General features: G+C 33.9%; 2 protein-coding genes and 1 long non-coding RNA gene across 3 annotated transcripts; 1 reads left to right on the top strand and 2 right to left on the bottom strand.

Annotated features, from left to right (window-relative positions):
* Nucleotides 1-3,631: 3,631 nt before the first annotated feature.
* LOC111885610 (uncharacterized) lies at nucleotides 3,632-5,925 on the bottom strand. The gene is made up of 2 exons (XM_023881855.3): nucleotides 5,061-5,925; nucleotides 3,632-4,900 (listed from the first exon to the last, which is right to left on the bottom strand). Exons 1-2 carry the CDS (start codon nucleotides 5,881-5,883, stop codon nucleotides 3,756-3,758), a joined length of 1,968 nt encoding a protein of 655 aa, XP_023737623.1. The 5' UTR covers nucleotides 5,884-5,925; the 3' UTR covers nucleotides 3,632-3,755.
* A 10,882-nt stretch (nucleotides 5,926-16,807) lies between these two features.
* On the top strand, nucleotides 16,808-18,222 carry LOC111885615 (uncharacterized). Its single transcript, XR_002848161.3, has 2 exons — nucleotides 16,808-17,463; nucleotides 17,844-18,222. It is a non-coding gene; the product is annotated as an uncharacterized LOC111885615 (long non-coding RNA).
* Nucleotides 18,223-21,303: 3,081 nt separating this feature from the next.
* LOC111885612 (thioredoxin reductase NTRC) lies at nucleotides 21,304-23,857 on the bottom strand. Its single transcript, XM_023881856.3, has 8 exons — nucleotides 23,461-23,857; nucleotides 22,733-23,306; nucleotides 22,347-22,626; nucleotides 22,148-22,255; nucleotides 21,967-22,053; nucleotides 21,795-21,899; nucleotides 21,561-21,691; nucleotides 21,304-21,472 (listed from the first exon to the last, which is right to left on the bottom strand). Exons 1-8 carry the CDS (start codon nucleotides 23,732-23,734, stop codon nucleotides 21,412-21,414), a joined length of 1,620 nt encoding a protein of 539 aa, XP_023737624.1. The 5' UTR covers nucleotides 23,735-23,857; the 3' UTR covers nucleotides 21,304-21,411.
* Nucleotides 23,858-24,353: the final 496 nt, after the last annotated feature.

Raw genomic sequence — 24,353 nt, 5'->3', positions numbered from 1 at the left:
ACATATTTTGCATATTATATGGTTATAGTTTCCAATTAAATTTAAATATGATGCAAGGTGAAGAGTATGTGGTGGGTGAGATGGGTGGTCTAACCTTGATGGGAGCTCACCACAGAAATTATGAAGTGAGAAATCATCACATGATGATGAACATGTGTAGTAGTACCTGTGATACATATGGATTTTTTCCCTCCACCTTCCATATGTGACACCTCCAAACCCCTCTTTTATAATCAGATCACCACCCTCGTCGTCATTTTCTTCTTCTTCTTCTTCTTCTTCTTCTTCTTCTTCATTGTATTGTAGTTGCAAATCAATGAGCTTTAGTGGATGCTCATGTTCAAGTAGGGGTGTCGAACGGGTATTTCTTTAAGAAAATAATACCCGATACCCGACCTATATTGTAATTCGGGTTTTTGGGTTTCGGGTATTCGAGTTTGAGGTCGGGTCGGGTCATGTAATTATCGGGTATACCCGAAAATTTCTTAAATGACACTTATTGATAATTTTTTATTTTTTATTTTTTTATTTTTACATGTTGGTTGGTTTAATCGGATAGGAAAATACTTCATACAATTAACAAGAACATATATATAATAACAATACAAATCATTATAATATGTTATATACTTTTATAATCCCATTCCGTGTGATAGTGAGAAACTGAGAATTGTGATGACGGTTCAGGACTTCAGCTTCAGTGTCGTATTTCCTTTGTAAGTTTGCGTCGACTGTCGAGCCGTCATTCATAAGAAGGAAACGAAGGGTTTTGTTTCATTTGAAGTGTGCGTACGTGACTGCATTGTATATTTGGTATTATTTAAAAAACGAATTCGGGTATTCGGGTATACCTGAAAATAAATATTCATACCTAAAACCCGACCTATATTATTATCGGGTTAACTTATTACCCGAATGTTCATACCAGTTACCCGTTCTACCCGACCCATTCTACCCGAATTCGGAACAGGACGGGTGGGTAGAACGGGTTTCGGGTTTTTTCCACAGGCCTATGTTCAAGTATTTCATGTACTACCTCCATCATAATTATATTTCTCTCTTTACAATAATGATCATGTTAGACTCCCCAAACCCCATCTTATTTATAGTAAAGAAAGAGCATATATGTGTGCCAATTTTACTAACCAAGCAAGCTATTTTTTTCTTTCTAATTTACACTGGTTTATCTTTTGCTATTTTGTTATTCGTTTTGTTTTTCCAAAAGAAGAAATCACTAAAGTTTTTTCCAAAGTAATTTATCATACTAATTTAATTTACTTTAAGAAATTACCCACCAATTTTCCTCATTTGTCCCTTAGAATGTTTAGAATGTGGAATTGCAGATTTGCAAGTAATGATTTCACAAACAAAATTACATAATTTACAATGTATCGGTTGATTAATCGTAACATTGACATGTTTTCTCAAAGTCTTGATTATTCTTAGATTTGGTTTTATGTTTTGATATTTTTGAAGTTTAATAATTACGGAATAAACACAATTACAAAAAGCAAAAGCATAGCATAATTCTTTTCCTTTTTCTTTATCTGTAGTAATTAGTACCACCTCTCTCGAATATTAAGTAAGGAATAAGTTAAGTCCCAATTTTGTTTTATGATTTGGCCGGTATATAATATATAGAGGTTAGAGTAGATTCATATTGCTTAATTGAACCCAAAGTCAATTGGTGGAGTTGAATGTTGAAAGATCTCATATAGGTTCGCTTTCTTCCTCTGATCCGTAAACAAATTATGTAGGAAGTTGAATAAATCAAATTACAAACGAAGCAAGCAGAAAAGTAGAAAATACAATTTCCAAGTAGTAGTATATTTAGCACATACATACTTATATTAATCGCAAAGCAAACCATTCAAATTTTGATTTTTATAGAAAACATACACTAAACATTCAAATGTAATCAATAATCAAAATTGTTACGATCAACTAAAGAAAAGGAAGTTGTTTCTGTTTTAATATGGCCGTTTGCAATAATCAAATGAAAGTTAATTTTAAGATGACCATTTTGCAATGAGATACATTATATGCATTCAAATTTAATTTCAAGATAAACATCTGTAATCAGATACCATACACACCATGCATGTTTTTTGATCTTGTTCGGTTCCTTAGATAAGGAAAAGGGATGCATCTGGTTCTCCAGCCAAGTACATATATACACACTCAAGAAAAGAAAAGAAAAGGAATAAACTATTTCGGTTAAAGCTAAAATAAGTTTGGGTAGTATACTACTATACAGGTAAACCAAAGAAAAGAAAGATGTTAAAACCGAACCTTAATTATTTTTGAGTGGCTTCAATTCAATTTCAGACAAAGGGTTATATTCCCGTTTTTTTCCTTTTTTTTTGTCATTTTTGAATCTGGTACACAGATCATAACATTCACATTCTCTGTTGTTCTTCATTCTACTAAGTTTTATCCGATTGAAGATTTCGATTGTGTACCATCAAAGTATTTTAATCTGAAAGTGCAGTCACAACTCTCACAAATCCAAGCAATCAAAACACCCCGATTTTCTGACATATAATAGTTTTTAAAATTGAATCGCTATCTTGGCCAAAATCAATATAGTATGTGTGCTTATAAAACCACATGTGATGCTACATATGTTGGGTTTTAATGTTTAAAGTTGAGATTTATTCATGTGTATCAGTGTGTGGAATGGATGTTTATGAAATACTAAATTACTTGTGTTTACCAAAAAAAAAAATCCATTGGAATACTTCCAGTCTAGCAAAACAATAATAATTAAAAAGTTCGATTATCGTAAAAGCATTGTGCAAGCAACAAGTTTAACGTATCAAAGTTGTATCACAAAAATGTTGTCGGCATCTAGGAAAGTGAAGAGAAATGATTATAAGCTTACTTGTTTGCTTCGATAAACTCCCTGTATTCTTTCTTCATTTTGACCCCTGATACACTCCTGCATAATAAATATATCATATCTCAATTCCATTGTTAGAGTAAAAAGGCTTTCTAAAATAGGAAAGAAGGTAAAGAAAAGATTTGGTAACCGATCATTTCTTTATGCTTAAAGAACTGGACACATGGTGTGCCCATGATGTTTGTTGCCTCAGCGATTTCCTGATCTTCTTCTATATCAATCTCAACATAATGGACAATCTCCGCAAATTCATTTGTCACATGTTTCCTTCATTAATCAATTAACGGATTTTAAACAAAGTTTCTTTCAAGTTAAAAAGATGAAATAGACCTTGTTGAGGATTGGCTTCAAGATCCTACATGGACCACATGATGGTGCAGTGTATATCACACAAATCAGCCAGGGACTTTTGTGCCTCCATTCATGGTCTTATATCAAAAATAATGTAAATAATATAAAATTATAAAAGAAAATAAGGTTGAATTGGGCTTTGTTAAATAAAATTATCTGAACATCTCCCGGAACAAACACCCGCTCAGTTGAAGTCTTTGCAGTGCCTTGTTCAACCAAAATATATATTCAGTGTCATCAAGTTTTCATATATAAATTTTCCCACAACTACAAGATGACAAGTCTTGTTAATTATCTAAGGTACAAGATTACTAGATTCAAAATTATTAGATCTTTGAATAGTAAGGAATCAACAAAAGTGGTGCAAGGGCTAGTATGGACTCGTTAAATTCAGTTACTTTATTGTATCATCCATCATACACATAAAATTAAGGCGAAGAAAGAGTAATGACAATTACAAATCGTATATGGTTTCAAACATGAGGAAGAGAAACCAAAAACTTCATATGTAGTATTTCTTACAACAGCCGTAATCAATTGCAAACTTGCACTTGAGACATTTAAAGATCATTTTGTACTGTAATCGCCGATGACAATTACTACATTCACCATCCAACACAATACCTTGAGAAAAAGAGAGAGGGTGTGGGTGACTATGAGTCTTATGAATGCCTCCAAACTTTATATTCACGAAATAGTGAGTAGCTCTCCGATACTCGATATAGGTATGTGTCTCGTTCTGAAGTATTGATTGAGCACAAGCTGTATGCACAGACTGAGCACAATCTTGACAATGATAGAAAGACATATGAGGATTCAAGTCCTCCTCACAGATTTCACAAAAGTATTCACTCTTATGATTCTCAATCGGGTGGTAACTAAGGTGCATTGGATGCTTGTCACACTTGTGCCTGATTGTCTTAGCTAATAACAAAGCACATTCGGGATGCATAAAGATATAGCAAATGTTGCATCTGAAAGACCATTCACGACGTTGATCGCTTTCGAGACATATTTGACAAAAAAACAAAGCGACTGATTTATCTATTGAAAGAAGGTGATTGGGGTGAGCTTCATGTGTGATTTGTTTAGGTATAAGTCCACATGTAACATCAACATAGTATTCACATCCGACACAACCATACGCAAATCCATTGCAAGGTAGACTACAAACATTACAAAGGAACACATCAAAAAAGCAACCAGGGATGTTTGAGTAAATGAGATGGAGAGTATGGTGTGGGTGGCCCGGGTGGTTTTGTAGTTCTGAGGGTAGTCGAGTGCACCACTCATGGAGAGCAAAGTCATTGCAACTATGGTGATCACATATGTAAAAAGGCATGGTGGACATGATTGGTTTGAGACATCCATTGCATAACAGTCGGGTCTTTTTCATTGGGTCATGACATTTTATTAATAACAAAGAATTTGAGGAGGAGGAGGTTTGCTCATTGCTATGTGTGTGATTAACTAGAATCAGAGGGTGTTGATGACTCATGTGGATTAGGTGATCATCTACCTTATGATTTCTTGTTCCACTTTGTTGGAAAATCAAGTAGTGTTTTGGTAGGCTGTATGTTTCATCAGGGAATGGGAGATGGAGAAGACCAGGATGGTCAACATAATTTTTAGCCGTTTTGCCAAAGCCTGATCATAAATTAGGAATTAGCAACTATATATAATAATTTAACTACCAAATGATATATATATATATATATATATATATATATATATATATATATATATATATATATATATATAATCAAGGCAAGGAAAGGAATTGTAAAAGTAAAAATGATTTAATTACCGGCAGTTGGAGGCGGCACTCTTACGCAATCCACGTGGACATAGTAGAGACATTTATCGCATTTGTAAATCCAAAGATCATCCTTACCATAAAAATCACCACCACATACTCTGCATCTAGGAAAATGCTTAGCTTGTTGATCTTTCAAGGGGAAGGAATATGAAATGGTGAGGGGATGGGTATGATAAAAAGAACCATGTGTTCTCTGTTGGATGAGCAATTTTTGTGGTAGGAAAGCACATTCAGTGTGTATGGTGAAGCCACCACAAGTGGTACTACATTGATAGAAGATGCCTTTATGTTCCTCCCCACAAGCATTACAGTGGCATAAAATGGGCTTAGGGATGGCACATATTAGCAAGTGAGGGTGGGAAGGATGATAGATGATATTTTTTCCAACTTCCAAGGCACACTTGACATCAATGGAGAAACGACATTCATGACAGTTGTAATGATATTCTCCAGGCTTGTGATGTCTCATACAAATTTTGCATATCCGTTCCAAATATAAATCTGAATATGGTTCCAGGTGAAGAGTATGTGGTGGGTGTGATGGGTGGACTAACCATGACGGGAGCTCACCACAAAATTTGTGAAGTGAGAAATCATCACATGATGATGAACATGTGTAGTAGTACCTGTGGTACATATGGATTTCTTCCCTACACCTCTGACACGTGACACCTTCAAACCCCTCTTTCATAATCGGATCTTTTTCTTCTTTTTCTTCTTCTTCTTCTTCTTCATAGTGTGGATATTGTAGCTGCAAATCAAAGAGCTTTAGTGGATGCTCGTGTTCAGGTACTTCAAGCACCACCTCCATTATAATTATTATATTTCTCTCTTTACGATAATGATCATGTTAGACTCCCCATCTTATTAATTTATAGCAAAGAAAGAGCATATATGTGTGACAAATGCCAAATTCACGCTGAATGATCCCTTTTTATTTTATGTACTTTGTTTATCTTTTTGTTTTTTAATTTGTTATAGCTTTTACTCTAATCGGTGATATATATCTTATAACCGGTTTCTCATAGTATTTTAATTTGCCAACAAAGTTCCCCTACTTGTCCCTTAAAATATGAAAAATTGCTGGTAATTAACGACTTTATATCAACAAGCTGACATAATTTATGATGTATTTTAATTTATGAGTATCGGTTAATAAAAAATAGATATGACATTGTAATCTCGAAGTCCTGATAATTCTAGATTTGGTTTCATCTTTTGTTCTTGTTTTAGTTTAATACGTAAAGAATAAACACACAAAACAAAAGCATAGCATAACTCTTTTCCTTTTTCTTTATCTTTAGCACCACCTCTCTAGTCTCTAATAAGTAAGGAATAAGTCCCATTTTTAAGTTATACATTAGTCTTGTTTCATTAATTTGTACAGAGGTGGTTAGAGCATGATTGCATATGGCTTAATTGAGTTTAAAACAAACCAAAGTCAACCGGTGGAGTTGACTGTTTTCCTCTGATCCGTAAACAAAATCTATAGGAAGTTGAATAAATCAAATTACAAATGATTTGCATAACTTAAATAGATGTTAAAAAAGTTGTAGAATATTTATTTTTAAGATCTCATAAACAGATGTACGTGCTATGCATAGCTAGAGTCATCATGACCATTGTTGTGAGGTTAACCTAATTTAAAGCTAGAATACATAAAGATTTTGAATATGCAGAAAAGTAACTTGTTTGAGTAAATATGCATACACATGATAACATTTTCTTGAAGTTAAATCCAACAAAAGGAACAGAGGTTTATTCCGTTGTATTTTTGACAGGATTGAGCTAAATAGCACTCAATACCTTGCACAATCCGTTTGCAATCAAGATTATTATGATCAACTAAAGAAAAGGAAGTTGTTTCTATTTCAGAATGGCCATTTGCAATCAACTGAAAGCTAATTTTAAGGACTTCATTCGCAATGAGATGCTATGCATTCAAAGCTAATTTCAAGATAAACATTTGTACTCAGATGCCATACAATATGCATACACACCCTACATTTTTTTTTTGAACTTAATCAATTTCTTGGATATATAATATAAGTTCAAAAAACAATGGTTCTCCCGCCAAGCACATGCACACTCAAGTAAAGGGATGAGATTTAGAACCGGAAAACCGGACCGGAACCGGAACCGTTAGAACCGGAATATGTAGAATCGGGTCCGGTTCCGGGTTTAAAAATTGGCTTTATCCGGGTTTCGGGTAATCCGGGTTTGTGTCCATTGGGTCCGGGTAAACCGGGTCTAAAAACCGGAACCAGTTTTTGGAACCGGAACCACTTTTAGGGCCAGAACCGGTTTTTATGAAACGTTTAAAAGATGCATATCTTATTCGTTTCAACTCCAATTGACATATGATTTTTTCAAACATGTAGTTTAGAGTTTGTACATGATTTTAGACTATAAATTTGTCATTTTTAGTTTTATATTCATTGACTTACAGTCCTCCAAAGTCGAGATATCAAAGCTGGAAGTTTTTAGTTTTTCAGTTTTTTTGTATTCGGTGAAAGTTTTAAAACATGCATATCTTATTCGTTTGAAGTCAGATTGACATGTGGTTTGTTCCAACTTCTAGTTTACAGTTTGTACATGAGTTTAAACTATAATTTTATCATTTTTGATTTAACATTTAATGATTTACAGTCCTCCGAAGTCGGGATATCAACACTGAAAATTTTCAACTTTTCAGCTATTTGTTTTTGTACTTTGTATTATGTGAAAATATTAACACAAGCATATCTCATTCGTTTAAAGTCGGGTTGACATGCGGGTTCTTCTAGAGTGTATTTTAGAGTTTATACATGATTTTAGACTATAATTTTATTAATTTTGGTTTCATATTCAATGAATTACAGTCCCCCAAAATCGGGATATCAATATGAAAATTTTCAAAATTCAACCCATTAAGTAGTAAGTAATTACCAAAAAATTCCGGTTTTTCCGGGTTTTCCGGTTCTAAACCCACTTTATCCGGTTCCAACCTACCCACTTTGATGTTTCCGGGTTTTCCGGTTCTAGACCCACTTTACCCGGAACCGAACCGGAATCGGTTCTTATATACCGGTCTGGTTTCCGGTTCTATAAAATTCCATTAACCGGTTCCGGGTTTTCCGGGTCCGGGTCCATCCGGTCCGGGTTTGGACCCACTTGCAAAAGAACCGAACCGACCGGAACCGGCTTCGGCCAAAATGAAGAACCGAACCGGCCCGGCGGTTCTACCGGTTCCGGGTCCGGTTTTTGCCGGTTTTTCGATTTTGGAACCGGCTAAATTTTGATGTATCCAACGACTAAATTACTTTGCGTTTTATTGGTTGGTTGTGAAGAAGTGGATGTTTAAATACTAGTAAATAATCAACATTTTAATAATCAACATTTTAATAAACGATTAGGGGTGGTCATATGATGTGTACCCTTTCGTTGCCTTGACATGAATTTTTCACCAACAAAAAAAAAACAAAGTCTAATATATGGATTCCAACATTTCTTTGACATTTTGACTAATTCCCCGATCTCTTCCCCGTTAGCTTCAAGTTGTGTATAGCATCCACAATGTCTATATATAATACAAAAGAAAAATGTTATTACTTACTAAAATGCATGGTTGCAGAAATCGGGATTAATCGGCGATTAATCGTGGATAAATCGTTTGGCGTTCTCCAACCGTAGAGGATTAGGGCATTAATCGGAAATTTATGATTAATCGGGTTTGGCGGGATTAATCGGTCAACAAAAGTCAAAATAATTTAAAATTTTCAAAAAATCAACTTTCTTTTTTTACTCCAAAATTTTCAAATTTTCAAAATTTCAAATATTATACCAAAATGTTCATATTTTCGTAATTTCAAATTAAAAAATTAGAAAAAATTCCTTTTTTTCAAATTTTGAAGTACTTGTTTTTCTTAAGATATATTAATATTTGATTAATTTTAATATTTTATTAATAATCTATGGTCTTCGATTAATCCCCGATTAATCCCTTCCAAGACCGATTAATCCCTTAACACCAGTCGACCATCGAGCTACCGTCGAGCGATTTTTACAACCTTGCTAAAATGTAACAAATACTAATAAGATGTTAAAAATAAGATGTAACAAGTATTAGTGTATTACCGATAGCGAGGTCATCGTCAGCTAACACATCGTGCACTTCGTCGTAGTCATATATAGGCAAGCTACTCTTTCTTAGCCAATCTTGAGTGCATATCAATGCCTCCACAATCACAACGGACAAATTAATACGGTAGTCGGTAATTACTCGACAACCGTTACTGAATGTGGATTCGGATGCTACGGTGGAAATTTGTATCCCCAAAATATCTATTAGTAAACAAATTAGTGTATAATACACGACACGAATTTATAAATTACAAATGAAAACTAGAGTAAAAGAAGGTCGATACCTCTTGCCATTCGAGCAACGATCGGGAACCGCACTGCGTTATTTTTCCACCATGTGAGGATATCATATCCTTTGTCAAATCCGATTGGGTCCTCGTTTAAGTATCGTTGCAATTGACTTTCTGACGAAGTCGAGGGGAAACTTCCCGAAGTCATATAGCTTCCAAAGAATTCGTTTACGTCATCAAAATTAACAAGTTCTTCGGGAGTTTCTTGTTGAGACGATGAGGTCATGTTTGACTTTCCAAGTATGTCTTGAAAAACTTGTCCAATTTGCATTCGATATCAATAACCTTTGCACGTGCTTTGGATTCTATCTCATCAACGGACATCTTTTTATCTTTGTTCTTGGCTTTAAGCATTTGGGTAAAAACAACTTTCATAAACTTTGACTTGCATTGAGGATCTAACAATGTCGCAAAGAAGACATAATCACTTATAGTATCATAGTCACCCCAATACTTGTCATATTTATCTTTCATATCCGGTACCATAAACATAAAATTCGGGTTGGTTTCATGTTTCCTAAGATGTTGCTCTATGTCTAGGATCTTCCGAGCATACGTATGGAAGATAGGCTTTGTTGAACACGAAACTATTTCAGTTTTCTTCTTAAACTTCTCAAGAAACTCCATCATCTTTTTAATCATATCAAAATCTGAATGTGATGGTACCCTTCCCACTGTTTTATGAAACATTGGATCTACAAAAAAGAACAACAAAATCAGATAACGTTTTATTGTTGTTAGAAAAAAATTCAGATTTCACACCATTCCTTGTGGGGTTTGTAACTCATTCAATTTTTAACCAAATCAAGCGTTTTTATTGTCTAAATTCAACTACAAATCCTAATCTACATGTAGGAAAAAGATTCAGGTCAAAACAAGTTAAATTAAATGAGTTATGCACATTTGAACAACAAAATCAGATTACATTTTATTGATGTTAGAAAAAAAATCAAATTTGACACCCTTCCTTGCGGGGCTTGTAACTCATTCAGTTTTTAACCAAATCAAGCGTTTTTATAGTCTAAACTCAACTACAAATCCTAATCTACATGTAGGAAAAAAAATTCAGATCAAAAAAATTTTAGTTGAGTGAGTTATGCCCAATTCAAAATTTGGACAGATTGCTAAATAAGTAAATATTCCTATTTTTTAGTGCTGAAATATATTTGATTTTATTTACCTTGATGGCTATATTCGAGAAATGTGTCTTTCACATCGTATGCTGATCTTAGCAATTCAAAGGTAGAGTTCCACCTTGTTGGAGTTTCACCACACAAAAACCTTTGACTTTCTACAGCCACATCCTTCATGGCTTGTTTAAAGGTCTTGATCTGTTGCGGGGAGGCTCTAATGTATTTCACCGCATCTAATAGGTTTTTTACATGATAAACTTTGTGTTTTAACCCCATTTTCACAACTAGGTTTATGATATGAGCCATACACCTAATGTGAAAATGTTTGCCGTTCTCGTAAATACCCGGTAGTTCTTTCACAATGATGTTGATTGCCGCGTCATTTGTCTTGGCATTATCAACGGTCATCATCATGACATTCTTCATCCCCCACTCGTTTATGCAAATTAGAAACTCCCGGGCCGTGTCTTCAGCTTTGTGAGTATCAACCTCTCTAAAGTTGACTACCCTTTTGTGCACGACAAAATCTTCGGTAATGAAGTGGGCCGTGACAACCATATAATTTATCTTTTAACACGAGGGTGTCCACGTGTCGGTTGTCAAGTGGATGGTTGTTTTAAGGTTGTTGAAATGTTTGTACAACTTCTGCATCTCCATTAAATAGAAGGACACAACATCACGAGAAATTTTATGCCTTGAAGGCAATTTCACCCTACCATTAAGGGCGTTTACAAATTCTATGAATGCCTCGTTTTCAATGAATTTAAAGGGTAGTTCCCCGACGGTGAAAAGGCCTAGCAAGGCAAGCTGGATCCTAGTATCATCATGTTTCCATGTGTATACATGACCCTCACCATTAGGAGCTTTCGTAAATGACAACTTTTGTTGTTTATCATCAACTTCTTTCGGTTTGTTGCCTAGATTTAACTTGCACCCATTAAAATGTTTGTTTATTGAAGTTGTCCCATTCTGGTTTGGATCTGCGGCTAGTAAATGTAAACAATAATTACATTTAGCCCACTTTCTTTCAATTCCATCTTCCTCCTTTATCCATTCTATCTCGAAGTATTTCCAAACAGGAATTATCTCTACCCTCACCTCGTCTGGTTGGGTTAATCCGGTCCCTTAACTCCTTTTGAGTCTTTTTTGTTATTTTTGGGTTTTGGTTTTGTTGGGTATTTTTCTTGTGTTCGTTCTTTTGGTAGTGGTGGTTTTTTTGTTTGTGTTGGTTTTTTTGGTTGTCTTTGTTTTTGTGGGGTTGCAAATTTTCGTTTTTTTGAAGGTTGTTGTTCTTGTGGCTCCTCTTCTTGGTTTGATTCATCACTTGATATAACATTCCATGCCGGTGTTTCTTCTATATAATCTTCTTCATAGCTTCTAAATAAAACATATAATAAGTCATATTACGTTTAAATGCTGAAAAATAAATATTAAAAAAAATCTGATTTGACACCCTTCCTTGCGGGGCTTGTAAGTCATTCAATTTTTAACCAAATTAAGCGTTTTTATAGTCTAAACTCAACTATAAATCGTAATCTACATGTAGGAAAAAGATTCAGGTCAAAACAAGTTAAATTGAAAGAGTTATGCACATTTGAACCACAAAAATCAGATTACGTTTTATTGCTGTTAGAAAAAAAAAATCAGATTTGACACCCTTCCTTGCGGGGCTTGTAACTCATTCAATACTTAACCAAATTAAGCGTTTTTATAGTCTAAATTCAACTACAAATCCTAATCTACATGTAGGACAAAGATTCAGGTCAAAACAAGTTAAATTGAGTGAGTTATGCACATTTGAACCACAAAAATCAGATTACGTTTTATTGCTGTTAGAAAAAAAAAAATCAGATTTGACACCTTTCCTTGCGGGGCTTGTAACTCATTCAATTTTTAACCAAATTAAGCGTTTTTATAATCTAAATTCAACTACAAATCCTAATCTACATGTAGAAAAAAGATTCAGGTCAAAACAAGTTAAATTGAATGAGTTATGCACATTTGAACAACAAAATCAGATTACGTTTTATTGCCGTTAGAAAAAAAAAATCAGATTTGACACCTTTCCTTGCAGGGCTTGTAATGCATTCAATTTTTAACCAAATCAAGCGTTTTTATAGTCTAAACTCAACTACAAATCCTAATCTACATGTAGGAAAACGATTCAGATCAAAATAAGTTAAATTGAGTGAGTTATGCACAATTCAAAATTTGGACAGATTGCTAAAGAAGTAAATATTGCTAATGAGCTAAATGCTAATCTTACTTGGTCATCAAAGTCTTTTCCAATCCAATTAGCCGGATTACCATCTTCAATATTGGCATCATGAACATCCGAGTTTCGGTATCTTGATGATGGTACATTTGGTAACCCATCCAAATCCTACATTGTCAATTTTACACATTAATTATATAACAAAACTACAAAAGTACTAAACAAATTCGTAGTTTTGACAATCTTACATAATTACATTCATACTATAAACAATAAACTAATCTAACAAAAATCTTGCATGTATGTCTACAAAGTACACTGTTAAATGGTGCTTAAAACATGAAACATATATTATATGTACAACCTTTCATCCGTAAAGGAGTACTCCACTATGAGACTATGATCAAGAATCAAGATCGTTTAATTAAGTAGGGATAAGAATGCATATATTTGGTGAATCATTAAAGCATTGAAGCAAATATGTAATCTTAAAACACGAAATATAAATATACGATCTTACTTGATCTTCATGAACATCCATAGTTTGAATCATTGAAGCAATTGAAGATGAAAATCGATGATTGATGATGAAGAATTGAAGAGCGATTGAAACTTGGAGATGGAAAGTTGGAATCGTACAAGTAGGGTACTAGCCTGGATTCTTGGATTCGATGATCGATGCTTGGATTCTTATTCCTTAGAGATGTCGAATTGTCAATCGATGGTAGACTAGCCTGGTAGGGTTCGTATCTTCGTGACTTGGGGAGTTGGGATCGGCGATCAAGGTTTTTTTTGTCGATCGTGTTTTTTTTGTTACGTCCGAAGTGTAAGGCAGAACTTCAAGCAACAAAGCCAAATGCATGGGGTTTTTTGTATCCGGTCCGGTTCCCGGTTTTGGGCCGGTTCCAACGGTCGGTTCTTACCGGGTCCCGGTTCCAAAAAATCACGAAATTATAGTATAGGTCCCGGCCCGACCGGTTCCATCGGGTGCCGGTTCCGGGACCGGTTTCGGCCGGTTCCCCGGTCCTTTTGCTCATCCCTACACTCAAGAACAGAAAAGATAAAGGAAGAAGCTATTTCGGTTAAAGCTAAAATAAGTTTATGTAGTGTACTGTAATAAAAAATAAAAAAATAATAATAAAAATAAAAATAAACAAACCTGATTCTTATTCTTATTGAGTGGCTTCAATTAGAGCCGGCAAAAATCGACCCAACCCAAAATTAGCAGGTTGGGTTGACATTTTCAACCCATTTAACTTAAATATGTCAACTCATCTAACCCATTTAATTAAATAGGTTGGGTTGGGTAAAAAATTTCAACCCATCAACCCATTTAACTTTAATATATATATATATATATATATATATATATATATATATATATATATATATATATATATATATATATATATATATAATTTGATAATTATTTGAATATTATCATGTATTAATCAAAGTATTAATTTATAAATTATAATGTTGCATTATTATTATCTATGTTTAATAATATTCAATCCTAATTTCCATCCTTTTTTTAGCGCCGATAATACTGGTCACTCTCCAAAATCACTATGAAACTAATAGAGTTGGCAAAAATCGACTCAACCCAAACCCAACTCAAAATTAACGGGTTGGGTTGAGATTTTCAATCCATTTAACTTAAATGGGTCACCTGTCTAACCCATTAAATTAAATAGGTTGGGTTGGGTAAAAATTATCAACATGTCAACCTATATATATATATATATATATATATATATATATATATATATATATATATATATATATATATATATATATATATATGTGTGTGTGTGTGTGTATATATATATTTAATTTAATAATTATTTGAATATTAGTTAAAGTATTAATTTGTAAATTATAATGTTGCATTATTATTATCTATGTTTAATAAAAGTCAATTCTAATTTTCATCCTTTTTTTAGCGCTAATAATATTGGTCACTCTCCAAAAGCACTATGAAACCAAATATTTTCAATGTTGTTTGAACAATTTATTTGTATTTATAAATTAGGATTGTGCTTTAGTCATAATTATGAAGTTTTATTTACATTTCATAATTTAAGTCGTATAATAATTAATTATATAATTTTTTTAATTGATTTAAAATGGGTTAACCCACGTTTAACTCATTGATTTAATAGGTTGGGTCGGGAACAACATAAACAGGTCAACCCGGTGACTACCCATTTATCTAAAAGGTTGGGTTAGGTTGGAAATATCAACCCCTTTAAATAAATAGGTTGGATTGGATTGAAATTTTCAACCCAATTATTAAATGCGTTGAACTCAAACCCAACTCAGGTTGACCCATTGTCACCTCTAGGAACTGAACATTTTTAATGTTATTTGAACAATTTATTTGTATTTATGAATTAAGATTATGCTTTTATCATAATTATAAAGTTTTATTTACGTTTTATAATTTAAGTGATATAATATTTAATTATATAATTTTTTTAATTGATTTTAAATGGGTTAACCCAAGTTTAACTCATTTATTTAATAGGTTGGGTGAGGAACTATATAAACAGATCAACCCGGTGACAACCCATTTATCTAAAAGATTGGGTTGGGTTGGAAATATCAACTCATTTAAATAAACAGGTTGGGTTGGGTTAGAAATTCCAACCCAATTATTAAATAGGTTGAACCTGAACCCAACTCAGGTCGACCCATTGTCACCTCTAACTTCAATTTCGACTTCTGTTCAAGGATTCAAGCTCGACGCTCTTGTATTGTATAGGTAAACCAAACCTTGGGCTATCAATTTCTAGCTTTATGGGTTGATTTTTTAGGGCACGTTTTCTTTTTTCTAGGTTGGTTGAAGGTAACTACTTTCTAAGGTTTACATTTGGGGTATCTAAAAAAACCCTAAAAATGAAAATTAAACCTTCACATATTACTTAAAATATATAATAGTTAGATAAAATTAGTTAAAAACAAATAATATTAGATCTAAAACAAAGAAATAACCAAAACGGAAAATGTCACTATATATATAGCATAATAAAGTATATATATTTGTCTATCTAGTCACTAATACTTTTTTTATGCTCTCACGTACTCCGAGTTTGTGACCCGGCTTCAACATTACATGCAAGAAGAGTTCAAAAAGTTTATTATTGCAAGCCAAACAAAACATTAGTGGAAGGGATTTGTCCTATTGCTAATGATGTTGACTATGCAACTTTTTTATTTGATGCTTACGGTACAGATGGAAAAAATTATGTATATGTTGACCATGTTGGTGCTGAAATAGAAGAATGGTTTGGTGATGAAGTCGATGAAGAAGATGAGTGTGATTCCTACATCATGGGTGGGGATAATGAGGATGAATCGGATAACTTGATGGATGTTGGTATTGATTCTACAAGTGAAACTGTTGTTATGAACAAAACAACAAATGATGACTTTTTGAGTAAACTATGTGCCTCAGATGAAGAGGATGACTTGCATACCACGTTACATGATGAGGGTGAGAGTGACCCTTGTGGTAAGGTACATGTCATATTCGATGAGTCGTTACACTGGAATAAGCAAAAGCCAATACTTAGGTATGAGATTTTATGACCCATGGCAGGTTAAAACCATGTTATGAAATTATGTTGTTGCCAATGGATACCAGCTTTATTTTGAAAAGAAAAAAAGATTGTTGGTGAAGTGTTGCAAGAGTGAATGCAGCTTTAGGTTATGGGCATCTTGGATGACTGATGAAGAGACCTTCCAAATAAAGTCTTTTAAAAGTGATCATACTTGTGCCGGAAACTTCAAGATGGGATCACTTATTACATATGCATGGATTGGGAGTCACTACACAACGAAAATATTAGCTAGGCAGAAGATGAGTGTAAGAAAGCTTAGATTGGTTGTAATAAAGAAGTTTCACATACAAGTTAGCCTTGTCCAATGTAGGAGGGCTAAAAAATATGCACCAACATTGATTGAAGGAAATCTTGTGGAACAGGAACATTATGCCAAACTTTGGTCATATGGTGTAAGGATAGAAGCTAACGACATGTCAGATGGGAAAAAGTATTTCAATAGATTCTATGTGTGTTTTGAGGGTGTGATAAAGGGATGGATGGGGTTGTAGGAAAATAATAGGGCTAGATGGTGGTTTCTTAAAGGGAATATGCAAAGGGTAATTGCTTAGTATAGTTGGAAGGGATGCAAAAACTATGGCGCTTCTTCCTCGAACGCCGACCACCCCTTCTCATGCTCCATCAACGACTTCTTCTGCCTCCAACCCTCCCATCGACCACTATCGTCGTCGATACTCCACCACCGACATTTTCTCCTGCGCAACCTCCTTGCCCGCAACCTTTTCCACCGTCGTCTTTCCAACTCTCGCTCTCTTAATTCAAGTATTTTACTTACATTCCCGATTTTTGATGAAGTTGTGATTGCTTTATTACTTAAAGTTGGGGAGAGTGAACTCACTTTATCTTGCCCTGTTTATGTATGAGCTCATCCCTTTGTTCGTGGATTTGCCCCAATTTGTTTGGAGCTTTGTAGTTCATGATCTGCCCTAAATTCTCTCTACATGGATTTGTTCAGAGATTTGTAGTTCATGGATTTTCCCCAATCTTGAACACAGGTCACGAAAGGTACTTTGTCTCCTTCTTAACCCATGTACTACTTCGTCTCCTTCTTAATCCTCTGTAAATTATTCTTTATCCTTTGGGTTCTAATTAAACAACTCTTAGCTTTGTTTTTCTATGGCTTTTGAGTTCCGATCAAAATGTTGATTCTTTCATCATACATTTATTTCAATTTCATTCTTTCTATTTTAGTTTCGATGAAAATAATCGGTTATTAGAATGAAATATAGACTCCATTATAAATATAACATATCAACCATTTATCCTATTAGGATTTTTGCGATATCCAAACTTGATATTAACATCAGTGGGTGGGTAGAAGAAGCAGAAACTGCATTCTAATTATAAACTTGTTTTTTTGTTCTTTGTTGATTGTTGGATAACAGGTGAAAGTTCCAACTTGGATCGGTGATAATAAAGAAGAATTTCAATGAATGTTACACTGTGAAGATGGTAGTCAACGTGTCTAAAGCTATAAAAGTACGAATTTGAGATTCTATTCGTATAGTAATTACTTGTAAGAATCGTCAATATCTTGTAACAATTACTATTAGCAATCACTCTCAAACCATATTGTTTTATTTTATCGTTTATTTTTATTAATTGTCACAATACAAATTGTTGGTTGACGAGTTTGATGTGTGTACAAAGGGAAGCCAAGGGACTTGAAAAATGTTGATAAGTTATGTAAAAACGGAACTGTGTGTATATTTGTCTATATCTATGTATGCGAAAAATGTTGTTTGAGGGTATATAGTCATTTTGCATAGTCAATTAGATGCAAATCAAACAACAAGTTTTAGTAAAAAGTTAATTCAGTCAGAACTTCAAACCCGGTCAACTTTAACCCAATTAGCAGCTATCAAACGACCCTTTAAACGGTTTACAGTCCACACAAACATCATTGCTCATCCGGTCACTTTACCTTGACAAGACTTAACCAAGAAAATCCCCCTTAATCTAGTAAGTTATATGAATGTTTAGTTTTGATTTAATACTAAAAAACGAACTCGATAGAAAGATTTTTCCATATAACATGTATAAAAGCTTGAAATTTTCTAACAATTAAACATAATTTATTTTCGATTTTTTAAAAGAGAAAAGTCATAAATTGATATTGATTAAATATAGAACATATTTACTTAGTTATAAATGTATATTATGAACATATAGTATCACATAGCAAAATACATGGTTAATGACTTGCAAGTCTCATTTTGTATCCATATGGTACGGGTAATTACAAACATATGTTATCTTTAATTCTTTATATTTTAAAATTATTTTGCAATCTTGGATTCACCTTATATTAAGCTCATTTGTTATCTTTATTTTTGGTTTGAAATAAAATCGGAAAGGACACAAAGGGCAGTGTAAGTAAAAATAATGGGTGTGGACAACTAGTCAAGGGTTGTTATCATAATCCAAAAGGTGACACCTCATATGTCATGTCAAAATGGTGAGAAAATTGACAACGAATTATAACATCTTTAACTTTCTATGTCATCATTTCTTTTTTTATTTTTATTTTTTGGTTTTTTTTCTTTTTTCAATTTATTTATTTTTTATTTTTTTGTTCAATATATTTTTTTTAATCACGTTGGATTAATTCAAAAAAACGAAACATGCAATTTAATTAACTTTTAGATTAACCATAACATTAAAGCTTAATTAAAAAAAAACAAACACACAACGTTGAACGCCAAAAAAAAAACCATTGTCCTAAAAACTAAAAACCGATCAACTAATCACCCAAATATTGTTTTTCGATTTTCTTTTTCATCTTCCGGGGCACTTGCGCTTCTCGTAGTCCCATATTTTCTTCGCTAATCCTTCACCATTTGATCTTTCTCTGCTTGCTTACGAAGAAACTCCAAGTGCTCACGTTGCACATCAACCTTTTGTTGGACGATCACATTGTGTTGGTCGAACTTCGCTTTCATTTCTGCCAACTCTTGTGCCCTTCTATCAAATTCGTCCGCGTGACGTTGAGCGCGTTTTGTTTTGTCGCGTCCGATCGATCGGCATGGGGGAAGATCTATTCAATGTCGTCGGGGATGTCATTCGTGTCGCGTTGAGGTCAATGTTAGTTCATGTGTCGAAAACATCAAATGAACTATAATTGTGAGACCTCTTTGATTGTGCCTCTGACGATGTTATCACCTTAATCCGTTTTGGGTCTAACTTGACAATCTCTCATATTTTTTCAAACTTGAAAGTGTGCCCCATTTCGACTTGATATTATTCCCACGCAGCTTTGTACACATCAAAATCATTTGCACCTTTTTTTTGCGATTCTAGTCTCATGAAAATCTCATTAAACTGGGTGCGCCGATGATTAATCGGAGTCCACTTGCTACTAAGCATATCAATATTGTGATATGGTTGTTTCTTCATAAGAGCGTGGAATTTGCCACGCACGATTTCCCAAAACCTAATTCTCCGCACATCATTTCCGATGGTTAAACTCTTTGAAGTCCCAGATCATGCCACCGCCAATGCGTACTCTTCCTCCGGTGTCCAACATAGTGGAGGATCTTCTTCCGTATCTGAAACTGCCTTCCTTTTCCTTTTCCCTTTTCCTTTCTCTCTTCCTTTCCGACTGCCTCCCGCTTGTGTTTTAGGAAAAGTTTTTGGTAGTGGTTGTGTGGTTGTTTGTTGCATGGAAGTGAAAACACCGAAAATGTTTTGTTGAAGATTTAGGTTTTACTACATGTAAGGGGATGTAGGAAATTGCATTAGGGGTGAGTTGGAGTTGAACATGTTCATATAACTTTCGTATTGTACGAACCCCATTGGAATGGATGTGTTTGTGTTTAGAGATAGGGTGTTAGGCTTTTGCTCCATATTGGTTCAAAGGAAAAGTGGTTTTTTTTAAGTTGAAAATAGAATGAATATGAGAGAAGATTGTGTGGTTAAAATTATGTTTGTATGTGTATTTATATTTAAAATAAAAAATAAGTTTATTTTATTTTATTTTAGATATTGACCGTTCGTCAACGGTCAAAAAGTGACCGTTCTACGCGTTATGAATCGTTATAGGGGCAACGAAGGGTAAAGAAATGGCTCGTAACGGACAAAAACGAAATGGAGGGGGCGGTGTTTAGCCGTGACCACGGCGTTAAGCCCGTGCCACGTCAAACTACGGATCATGGTGATAGCCTTGGAAATGTAGGTTTCACATTGAAAGATGAAAATAAAGAAGTGAGACTCTATAGGTGGTGTGGTGTGTTTGGGGAACCATAAACAGCAATGTACACTACCAAAATTTCCAAAAATAGCAGTGTGCTTTACCAAAATTCTTGATTACAATACAGCAATGTACACTACCAAAATTAAGGCATGAATTATCCAAGTTTTTTGTTTACTCTATATTGGAATGAAGGAAATCAATAGAAATTACTTAATATTAATGAAAAAAATACATGTTAGGAAGGAACAAAAAAGAAAGGGTGATCTCGGTTTCTTCTAATTATAAAACTTTGTTTCAATTAAATTTTGCATTTTAATTAGGTCATCCAATCAATCAATTTACAAAACATAGCATATCATATTTAAGTAAGAATTCCACCCATCGATTTGATTAAAACAAGTGCATATATAGGAAATTTATATAGAAAACAAAAGTATTCCAGAGAAGGTTAGGGAGGATAATGCATGAATCTCAACAAAAATAAAACCAATAGTATTAGCATATATATATATATATATATATATATATATATATATATATATATATATATATATATATATATATATATATATATATATATATATATATATATATATATATATATATATATATATATATATATATATTATGATGATGATATTGAAGTTCTACAATTAAGAAATTATCCAAAATATATATTAAAAAGTTTAACCATCATTGTGCAAGCAACAAGTTTAACATATCAAAATTGTATCACAAATCTAGGAAAGTGATTATAAGCTTTACTTGTTTGCTTGGATAAACTCCCAGTATTCTTTCTTCATTTTGACCCCGGATACACTCCTGCATAATATCTCAATTCCATTGTTAGAGTGAAAAGAGTTTCTAAAATAGGAAATTAAGAAGGAAAAGAATTAAAAGATTTGGCAACCTGATCATTTCTTTATGCTTGAAGAACTGGACACATGGCGTACCCATGATGTTTGCTGCCTCAGCAACTTCTTGATCTTCTTCTATATCAATCTCAACATAATGGACATTCTCCTCAAATTCATCTATCACCTGTTTCATTTTCATTCATTAACCAATTATTAATGGATTTTAGCCAAAGTTTCTTTCTTTCAAGTTAAAAAGATGAAATAACATTAATTAATGAATGAATGACCTTGCTGAGGATCGGCTTCAATGTCCTACATGGACCACATGAGGGTGCTGTGTATAACACACAAATCAGCCGTGGACTTTCATGATACAATTTACGCACTGCATACTGTTATTTAAAAAAATAATAATAAGAAAAAATATATTGTGAAAATAAGGGTATAAATGTCAAATACCTGTCCCTTGTGCTTTGTAAGTGTAATGTCAAATCCTTCTTTTTCATCACTTGTTGTGACCTCTTTTTCAGCTTCTTCACCATGGTGCTGCAAGTAAATTGCAAGCTTATGACACATTTTATGCATATATATAATAGGAATATGAAAAAAAAAAAAAAAAAAAAAAAGGTGAAATAAATACCTGATGAAATTCAACAAGAAGATTATTGGTGACAAGATATCTCTCCACTGACAGAGCAGCAATGCACCCTGATCCAGCTGCAGTTATGGCTTGCCTCCATTCATGATCCTATATATATAAAAAATATATATATATTGGATATAAATCGTAAAGTATAAAAAAGGATAAGGTTGAATTGGTCATTATCAAATTAAATTACCTGAACATCTCCTGCAACAAACACTCCTTCAGTTGAAGTCTTTGCAGTGCCTTCTTCAACCAAAATATATCCAGTGTCATCAAGTTTGACTTGACCTTCCAGCAATTGACTGTTTGGAGAATGACCAATTCCATAAAACAATCCTTTGACCTCTAATACTGATTCCACTCCTGTATCAAGTCTTTTGGTCAAAACACCAGACATCTGCCCTTTACTATTGCTCACAACATCAACTGTTTCTGTGTTGTAATGCACCGTGATATTTGGATTATCAAAAACTCTGAAACATTCGCCATAATCAACCTGTTATACAAAGAAGAAAGAATCCCAGTCTTTTAACTACTTCCATGAAGACATGGATATGATATGATCATATATTTTCTAACCTGTCCTGCATAGCTCGTGATGCCTTTAATTGATCCCTGCGCACAAGTAAATGTACATGTCTTGCATATTTAGTCAAATATATTGCTTCCTCAGTTGCTGTATCACCTCCTCCAACAACAGCAAGAACTTGACCCTTAAAAATTGGTGAAGCTCCATCACAGATTGCACAGGCACTAATTCCCCTACTCCAGAACTCATCTTCACGAGGTAATTTAAGCCTTTTGGCAGTCGCCCCTGTGGCCACTATGATACTATTACACTTTACTATGCGATCACTACTTTGTACAGTGAAAGGACTGGTGTTCACATCAACAAATTCAACATCTTCTTGAAAAAGCTCTGCTCCCCAACGCTCAGCTTGACTACGCATCCTATCCATCAAGTCTGGACCAGTGATTCCTTCTGGAAACCCTGGAAAGTTCTCGACTTCTGTGGTGGTCATCAATTGTCCACCAGGAACACCGCCTATTTGATATCCCTCAAACATAACAGGCTTCAAATTGGCACGACCTGCGTAGATTGCTGCTGTGTAACCAGCAGGTCCTGAACCAATAATCACCAAATTTTCAACACCTGAAAGCATTCCATGGAATACTGGTTAGACTCTCAACGTTTCCCTCAGATCAATGCAAACCACATCCTCTTTCTACTTCGCTTTGTTGATTTTGAGGTTTAAACATACACATGGATACATACGTAAATGATTTTAAAAATAATAAGTTAAAACCTGGAGAAGTAGGTTGATCAGCCGAGTAAGCCTTAACGGTTACTGATAACGGCAGCGGCGGATGAGAACGGTGGTAATATGGGAACTGGCCACCGATTGCAGCGACCGAGTCATACCGAAGAGTGCTAGTGCCTTGGCTGTTCAATCCAAAAAAGATTCGGTTCGCGTTTGTTGAGGGACTGGACCTAGTACAGGTCGGTCGGCTGCCGAGACTATTTTTTCCGACGGCAATGCCGATTCCGACGCTGTTGGCCACCTGCGCAGTTGTAGCCATCAGGTTCGAATCGGACGATACCCCAACTAACCCAAATGTCAATTGACGGACACCTGAACGTTTTGACAAGCCACAACGGAAATATGTTGGGTTTGGGAAAACGGACAACGAACAATGTTAACAAAACTTTGGAATTTCGATAGCTTGTTAATTTAAAGAAAACACTCAGGTTAATTGGGTTTAATATTGGGCTAAGGTTGAAATTAGGCAATGAATTATTGAATTTGTGTTTATTTACATATTAAACTCATTTTTAAGTTATAAATACTCATTGAATTTATTAATTTTATTCAAAATAGTTAATATATTATCATCGGTCGTAAATACCATTTGAATCAATAACAAAATATTACTAACTATTAAAAAATTTAGTTATTATATGAACATAAATTTACTATTTAGTGTCTAGTATCAACGTTAACTCTTATTTTTTGTTGGTCTTGTTTTAGAGTTTTTTATACATTGCAAATCACATTGTAAAGAAGCAGGCATGTATATTTAACAATGATAAACATAAGTACACAATATATTAACAATTTAATTGTTAAGATGTAAAATTAAGGTTTAAAAATGTGTGGCAGTGTGAATAATGAATTATTTTGTGTAGGTTGGCTATGGC

This window comes from Lactuca sativa, chromosome 8, assembly GCF_002870075.4.
Source record: "Lactuca sativa cultivar Salinas chromosome 8, Lsat_Salinas_v11, whole genome shotgun sequence".
NCBI lineage: Eukaryota > Viridiplantae > Streptophyta > Magnoliopsida > Asterales > Asteraceae > Lactuca > Lactuca sativa.
Note: the sequence above shows the minus strand (reverse complement) of the source record. Positions and strands in the feature narration are given on the sequence as shown.